The 8,812-nt window shown below is 40.1% G+C and overlaps 1 protein-coding gene across 16 annotated transcripts in view; it reads right to left on the bottom strand.

Annotated features, from left to right (window-relative positions):
* NRXN1 (neurexin 1) overlaps positions 1–8,812 on the bottom strand; it is a 1,216,111-nt gene that overhangs the window by 61,129 nt on the left and 1,146,170 nt on the right. For 2 of the 16 annotated variants that reach the window (XM_023735278.1, XM_023735274.1), the window contains exon 1: positions 456–659. The exons of the other annotated variants lie outside the window; for them this stretch is intronic. In XM_023735278.1, coding sequence (XP_023591046.1) covers positions 456–488 — 33 coding nt within the window. In that variant the 5' untranslated portion in view covers positions 489–659. Of the gene's footprint in view, positions 1–455; positions 660–8,812 lie in introns of those variants that run through there. 16 annotated transcript variants of the gene reach the window in all.

Below are 8,812 nucleotides of genomic sequence, written 5' to 3'. Positions count from 1 at the left end.
CAAGCCATAATAAAAATAAAGCAGTCTGGCAAGTATTAAAAGCAGCTTTTATTCATGCTTTTCCTTGAACCAACTTAATACATACATATATAGATAGAGATACACACACACACACACACATACACAGAATTTTTGTTTTTTTCTGCCACAAGCATGCTGAAAAACCTCTGAAGCTCACAAAAGCAGCAAACAAAACTAGAAGCAACCATGCTCAGGGTTTAAGGGCATTTTAAATTTAAAAAAAAAAAAAAAGTTTCTACATTTCCTAAAGAGCGTGCATAAATTTGACATGCAATCTCCAAGAAGAAATACTTTAATATATATCTTAAAATTAGTTGATCCAAATGAGTTTACTCTTATTTTCATCATTACTGTTTTTAGGCTTCTGGCATCTTAAACCCTGCATGCTGCAGATCTAAGCTGTGCTCAGCACCGGCTGTGACAGAAGAAGCTACCTGCGAGTTTTCACAGTGCCATCTCATATCCATGTCTGTCTGGCTACCCTGCGTGCTTAGAGCTTTTTTCTTAATTCTTAATGGAAATCCTAGGAAATTTAGTCCATCCTCTGAAATCAATACTGGTGACAGGAGAGCTCCCTGACTCAGTGGGAGATCAAGATGATAAATTGCCTGCGCATCAGCCTGGCCTATCAGTGCCCTGCACACAGATGGGCGAGAAAAGACAGAGAAAAGGCTCTATCAGTCACGTGTCACCGAGGAGCCAATGGCTGCCGCGCTACTGCAGGAAGGGATGCTGCAATTCCGTCTGCAGTTGACTAGGCTGTTGGTACGCAGCCCAGCCCGCGCCCCGCTCAAAAAAGTCTAGGCAGTCTCTGCTGTTGAATTTGATCCCTGGCTGGGGGGCGGGGACTGCATAGGGGAACGGATCTCCCTCTAAACCCCTGAACCAAATAAATACCTTTTCTCATTCACTATATTGCATTCTAATCCAAAGTGAATTCCGAGCAGGAGGGAAAGTGTTTTTTAACATCCCCAGCCCTTAAACTCTCATGTGCTTCCCTCCAGATGATGACCGTGTTTTCGCCTAATATCAAATTAGAAGCTTTAAACTGTGCAATTAGCATGCAACCCTCCTGACAGAATCGCTTCAAAGCTTTGTAATTGTAATTGTAATTCTATTTCCAAGTTAATGAATGACTTTTTTTTTTGAATGGCACATTTATAATGAATATTTTTATGGGATGATTTTGTAAAGGCAATTATGCAACATTAAGAAATACATTATTATGTTCTTTTGCCAATTAGAACTGTTCCTCTTTAAAGACGATTTAAGTCCCAATAAATATGGCATTTTATTTATCATTAAAAATAAAAACAAACACACACCAAAGGATGCATATCCTGTTTCCTCAAGCCTGAAGAACAAATGTGTTTATCCAGTGATGGAAATATGTACTCATTCTTTGCCTTTCCCCTGAAAGTTACATTAATTCTTCGGGAAGCCGAGACTGCACATCTGGAATACCATATGGAAATCTATCGCCAACTACATCTGCTTCCACTGATGATGCTGTAATAACAGATACATTGTACAGTCCTTCAAGGTAACTGAGGTGATGGTATCAGTCTAACAGAGAAAGTTGTAACCAATGTGACCAGGGTGTGTTTCAAATGACAGTGTCATGGTGATTAAAAAAAGAAAGTAAGAAAAGCTCAAAAGAAATATTTTATTCCCTAAGCTTTGGTTTTTTGGAAGATGCATTGTTGTTTAAAGAACAACCACCACAAAAAAGGTACAAGATTTAAATTGTTTAAAGGCTAGACACATTTGTCTCCAGAAATGAGATTTATAGCAGAAAAGGTACCTTGGGACATTTCTCTTTATTGTTTTCCACCACTCAATTTTAATGATATCCATACATTATCAAGGACTAATTCTAATTCCTTTTAGAGTCATTCAACCCTTAGGGAACAAAAAAAAAAAAAAAAAAAAGAATCTGAGACTAAATACTGATTGGCGTGCCATCATAAATAAATTGCCACTGAGTTTTAGATAGAATGTAGAAATTCCAAAGCTCATTTTGACTTGGCAACTGTTTTTTAAACAAATTCCTGAAAGATTCATCCCTGTCAATTTTTATTTTGCAAATTTATTTCCTCTCTTCATTCACTATTGATAATCAGTAAATTATGAGGGATTTTTAAAGTTCTTTAAAATATATATGGTTCTGTGCTCATTCTATTCATCTGGTCTATTTATTAAATAATAACAATCCTCAACAACCAAACTGTGTTCTTTTAAAATAAAAGATTAAGATTCAGAGCACTTCTCATCAAAAAAGAAAATAATACATCAACACCAGCCCTGTTTATTGTAGCACCGTAATATCAAAAAACTAGACAGCACCTAGATACTCATCAATAATGAACTGATCAGGTGAATTATGGTTCAGCCTTATAGTAGGAATATTCTGCAGCCATAAATAGTAATATGGTAAATTCACATGTGCTTATATGAAGAGATCTCTAAAATGCATTGTTACTAAAAAAATAAAGGTGCAAAATTTAAATTGTTTAGAGACTAGACTACATCTTTCTTCACACAAACATAAACATTTGATGGCATATGAAGAGAAAATTTCTGTTAGGACCTGAAAATACCTGTTCATTGTGGCTAAATATGAATGGCACGGGGAGGAGGGTGAGTTCCAAGGGGGGATTGAGACACAATTTTATTAGGTACCATTTCATGCATATTTTTCATCAATTCTCTGTATTACTTTTCTAATTTAAATTATAACTAATTAAAATGATGGCCAAAAAAGACCCATTGCCATTGAGTTGATTTCGACTCATAGCAACCCTATGAAGTTTCATTTAGAAGAACATGATTGGTGGGTATTTTGGGGGGAAATGTTGAGTGGAAAGAGGGGGAGATAGAGGGAAAGGTGGCCTGCTTTTGTTCACACAAAGAAAATAGGGGCAGCATAGCCAAGAATGGAGCTGCTGAGCACAGGTTCTGGCGGTCTCAGCTGAAGAGTTCTACCCCCACACCAACTCAGAGTATAAGAAGATTTCTGGTGGTATATTTGGCTTTTCTCTACTGCCAGAGCATATGTTTCTATTTCCTTCATTTCTGAAGGCGTCTTGGTCATCTAGTGCTGTTGTAACAGAAATATCACTAGAGGATGGCTTTAACAAAGAGAAATTTATTTTCTCACAGTCTAGTGAAGTCCAAATTCAGGGCGTCAGCTCCAGGGGAAGTCTTTCTCTCTCTGTTGGCTCTGGAGGAAGGTCCTCGTTGTCATTAGTCTCCCCCTGGACTAGGAGCTTCTCTATATAGGAACCCTGAGTCTAAATGACACACTCTGCTCTCTGCACTGCTTTCTTGATGGTATGAGGTCCCCCACTCTCTGCTCACTTCCCTTTCCTTTTATCTCTTGTAAGATAAAAGTTGGTGCAAGCCACACCCCAGGGAAACTCCCTTTACATTGGATCAGGGATATGACCTTAGTAAGGGTATTACAATCCCACCCTAATCCTTTTTAATATAAAATTACAATCACAAAATGGAGGACAACCACACAATACTGGGAGTCATGGCCTAACCAAATTGACGCATATTTTTGGGAGACACAATTCAATCCATAACAGAAGGCAAACAATAACACTACCTTACATCTGTTAAGAGCTTTACAATTTATAGTGAGGGTTCACCTAACGATCTCTGATTCTTAGAAGCAGGAATCTGAAGGGCTGGGGAGTAATTTGGCCAATTAGCCGAAGTTGGGCAAATTAACCCCGCCTCGCCTTAGTTTTCTCAGGCGGATGCAATCAGCAAGAACTGGCAGAACTAAGCCTGAATCTCAATTTAGGATATCGTTTGCTGCTACTTCAGAGGCAAGAAAATGTGTATGTTCTCACCGATAATGTGTAAAGCTAAAGACAAAATAAAATCCATCTCTTTGTGTTTTCTGCCTAAACCATCTGTTGCCATCGAGTTGATTCCCACTCGTAGCAACCCTGCAGGATAGAGTAGAACTGACCCACAGGGTTTCCAAGGAGCGGCTGGAGGATTCAAACCACTGATCTTTTGGTTAGCAGCTGTAGCTCCTAACCACTGCACCACCAGCGCTCCATTTTCTATCTAGCACAAGCTTATTTTATCCAAAACCCAGAAACCGACTTACAGATTCTGTTATTCTTTTTTTTATTGGTAGGGAGAGGGATTAAGTTTCTCTAACTTGAAGAGATACAAACTTAAAAAAAAAATAAATTGACCAAATTAAGTCAAGGGCTAATTGTTTTCATTATTAACTGACTTCTGTGTGTGTGTTGTTCACAAAATTACTCTGGATTGAAATGTGTCCCTCCAAAATTTGTGTTGAATTCTTGGCCCTTATACCTGTGGATATGATCCTGCACGGAAGCAGGGTTTTTGTTTTGTTGTGTTAATAAGGTCATCCCAGCATAGGATGGATCCTAAACCTAATCACTTATGAGTCATAAAAAGACTAGAATAGATACAGAGACACACACATGTTCCACGTGAGGATCCTCTATAAGCCAAGAAATGCCAACGTGGCAAAAAATGCCTGGGGTTACCAATAAGGAAGGAATATACACAGTCTAGACCTTAATTGGTGCAGTGCTTAAGAGTCTGGCTGCTAACCAAGAGGCTGCAAGTTCAAATCCACCAGCTGCTCCTTGGAAACCGTACAGGGCAGTTCCACACTGTCTTATGGGGTCACTATGAGTCAGAATGGACTTGATGGCAACCGCTTTAGACCCTAATTTATACTTTTAGACTGCAGAATTGTGAAAACATAAGTTTCTGTTCTTTAAAGCCACCCACCTATGGTGTTTTTTTTTTTTTTACAGCCACACCAGGTAACTAAGACCCTCCCCAAAGCCGCATTTGTCAGTTTTCCGATATTTTTGATTATCATAGCTAAACATCCTACAGAGCACAGGACAACCCTTCGCAACAAAGATTTACCTGACCTAAAATGTCAACAGTGCCGAGGCTGAAAAACTGTACTCCAAATCCTCAGGTCTTCTACCTTATTTACAAAGAGTTGCTGTTTTAAACCTCTGCTGCTGCACTGGGAGGTGTATTGTAAAATGCCAGAGAGGTAAGTTTAGATGGAGAAGAGAACATGACTAGGGGGACCAAGCGCTGGGATGCTCCAAAGTCAGGAAGTCAAGGAGAAGATGAAGAAAGAGCAGGTGACCTCGAAGCCATTGCCAAAAAGTTGGTTAAAAAGGAGAGTAAGGTTAATTTGGTCAAATGCTGCTGGTAAAGTAATCCCTTCTCCTTAGGTTTTTAAAAATTTAAACAAGAAGTCTGAGAATTTAACCTTACTGAAAATAGCAACACGAAAGTTGTGACAGACTTTAGGTCCATGATATCTGCATTATTAAAGATGTGGCCTCAAGATGAAGTATTTACAGAGATCACGGGAGGGCTAGTTAAGGGAATATGTGAGGAAAGGTGACTTTTGTGTCCCTCAAATTATATTATTTAGGCTATTTATGGACTTTATACTCCACAATAAAAAAAAAAAAAAATTGCCGTCGACTCATAGCTACCCTACAGGACAGAGTAGAACTGCCCCATATGGTTTCCAAGGAGCACCTAGTGGATTCGAACTGCCGAGCTTTTGGTTAGCAGCTGTAGCTCTTAACCAGTAGCCACCAGGGTTTCCTAGTCCACAATGGCAGCCTGTAAACCAGAAAGTGAACGAATCCTGTTTGGGACTATCCCACACTACAGCCTGCAGAGCAGGGAGTGTGTCACCATTTTCCCCTAGAAGCTGTGGCTGCAATTCTTGTCCTTAGGTCCCAACCTAGTATTTCTATCCATAGATAATATTTCCGGGAACAAAGGACTCAGAACCAACGTCAGGCGCTTGCCCTCCTGTGACACCTGCCACACCAATTCTCATCCTTGGCCAAGCCTCTGGCACTCAGGGTCAGCGCAGCCGGGCTCCAGCTCGGAACCATCTGGCACACTGGGACATTGCAGAAGCTTCAAGTCAAATTACGCTCCTGTTGACAGGGAAGGATTGCAGGAAAAGAGTTCAGAGACAGAGCGAACGAGAGTAAGAGCAACAGAGAGAGAACCATGAAAAGAAGAGAGAGAAAATAATACCTTTTTTTTTTTTTAAAAAGCCACAGATATAACCACATACTCTGTGGTGTGGGAGAATATTGCCTGTCATAATTCTCTTAAAACTAGACAGATTTTTACAACTTCAGGAAGATGTAAGCTCACATAATCTAACTCCTTCATTTTACAGATGATTGATTGAGATGAAGAGGGATTAAGTAACTTGGTTCAAATTAAGTGACGGTAGCATTCTTCAGTCATCGGTGGAACCTAACTTTGGCAAGTTTCAGGGTGCTTTCAAAATTCACCGTTTAAGTATCAACCAGAGTCAGACTTAGAGGAAGAGGGGAAGCTGACATCAAATAAGAGGCAGCAAAAAGGCCCTAAATCTCCTCCCTCCCCCATTGATGCTGGGTTAAGGCATTGCAAGTTTTTTTTTTTTTTTTCTTTTCTATTTGGGAGGAAGAGTATAATCCTCCAAAAATATTCCAGTGGTCATTTATACAAAATGACAATATGAATTGCAAAAAGGAGAAGCTTCGAGCCTCTTCCTTTCAGAAGAATTTCAGCGGCTGCTGAAGTTTTTTTTTAATGCATATTCTCCTGTCTGTATTTGCACCACAGTCATGGAATAGGGGAGCCCTGGTGGTGCAGTGGTTAAGTGCTCAGCTTCGAAGCAAAAGGTCAGTGGCAGTCCGCTTCTGTAAAGATTTACAGCCTTGGCAACCCTATGGGGCAGTTCTACTCTGTCCTATAGTGTTCCTCTGAGTTGGAACTAGCTCGACAGCAAGAGGTTTTTTTCATGGAATAGATGACTTTTAGAAGACAAGGTCAGGAAGTAAACACCAGTTGTGAGAGAATCTCGAATACGGAAAGATTCTGGACAGTTTTCATTTTTCAAGGTAAGGGAAAAATAGAAGTGGTAGAAAACCACAGTAGTCTGTCTTAGTTTTTTTGCAATCACTATTCCTGCTTTATTTTCATTTCAGTAATGGCATCACTAGTTTGAGACCACAGAAGAACACTAAACTCCTGTTAACTACTGATTTAGGATTTGCAGGTAAGGACTGGAGGTAGGAATGAAACGAATGTCTACATGGAAAGTGTTCTTATGATGGTTCTCTAGACCTCTAGAGACAGGCAAGCTTTCCTTTACAAGATCAAAATCTGCTTAATCATAACAAAGCTGCCCCAATTGTTTAAGACAATAAATCCAACCAGAAAGAAATCCCTAGTACATTTCTTGCACGACAGTGACACATGAAGACAAAGGGGAAGTGGGCTGAGGAGATATCCTCCAGTCATTTTTTCCCCTCCCAGCTGCCTTCTAGGCCAGCCAGGGAAGGATCAAAGGGTAATGGTGCTAAAACATGCTCTTTTCGGAGTAATTTCTCAAGAATTGATACTGCCCGTCTTTCATTCTTTTTTGTTTTGTTTTACACTTTCTTAGCTTTGTGGCATACTAAATGTTTCTCTTACTTCAACAGAAGTAGAACTTACTGTTCACTCTGATCCAACATCAAGACTCGAGGCTCAAGGTTAACAGGGAGCTGATTCTAGCAGGATAACGTGATTCGGACAACGCCTTTCACCAAACAGAAGTTGCTGTTACTGTTGCGTGTCACCGAGTTGACTCTGACTCATGAAGACCCTGTAGGACAGAGTAGAATTACCCCCACAGGGTTTCCTAAGCTGTCATCTTTATGGGAGCAGATCACCCAGTCCTTCTCCCTCCAACGACTTTTGGTTAGCAGGCGAGCACTTAACCATTAAGCCAGCAGGGTGACCAAATATTTTTGGTGGCTGGTTGATGAAAAACATTGATTAAAAAATCCACAGACAGTGGTCAAGTCCATTACAAGCAGGAAAAAAGGGGAGGAAGGAGGGAGGGCGGAAGGAAGGAGAAAGGGAGGGAGAGAGGGAAGGAGAGAGCGAGGGAGGGAAGGAAGAAGGGGAAAAGGAGAAGGAGGGATAGAAAGGGAGAGAGAGAGGGAAGGAAGAAGAGGAGGGGAGAAGAAGGAAAAGAACAAAAAGAAAAAAGAACACAAAACCTTGCGTGTAGCTCAAGTAAATTAATAGACTGAGAAATTTTTGCTTGCCAGTGAGTACAGCGTGTCAGACGTACTTCTTAAATGTGTGTCCCCACCTCTCGCTCTCCCCTTACCCGAGCATGGTGAACTACGCAATCTGTTTAGCAACAAGAATGACTTAGAACAGATGCCGACACCACGTCACACTCTGACACCAGCCTTGGGCGTGCAGATTATCCAGTTTGATCCCAAAAGTGTTTTTTGAGTGGTTACAAAATATAAAACACAATGCCTTTCATTTTGGTGACAGAAAGTTGGAAAATCTCGAGAGAGGATAGGTATCATGGGATGAATAGGTTCTGGAAGGATTTCCTGGAATAGGTTACATTCATATTGGGCCTTGAAGGATGGTAGAGCTAATTTTTCTAGCAAAGACATGGTAGTGTAAACTTGCTTTTCTTTAAAAAATAAAAAAAATTATTATATAAGTGACAAGCTCCTTATCTTTTCAACTCAAGAGCCTAGTGATATATGAAATGGTCAATAAATATTAGTTGAATTAATAAGTATAATGACTACAATAATGCAAATCTATAAAAAAAATTATTAAAAAAAAAACCATTGCCATTGAGTTGATTCTGACTCATAGCGACCCTACAGGACAGAGTAGAACTCTCCAGTGGGGTTTCCAAGGAGAGACTGGTGGATTC

The sequence above is a fragment of the Trichechus manatus genome, unplaced genomic scaffold (assembly GCF_000243295.1).
Source record: "Trichechus manatus latirostris isolate Lorelei unplaced genomic scaffold, TriManLat1.0 scaffold00005, whole genome shotgun sequence".
Classification (NCBI taxonomy): domain Eukaryota; kingdom Metazoa; phylum Chordata; class Mammalia; order Sirenia; family Trichechidae; genus Trichechus; species Trichechus manatus.
The sequence above is the reverse complement of the archived record's forward strand: the minus strand, read 5'-3'. Positions and strand labels throughout refer to the sequence as shown.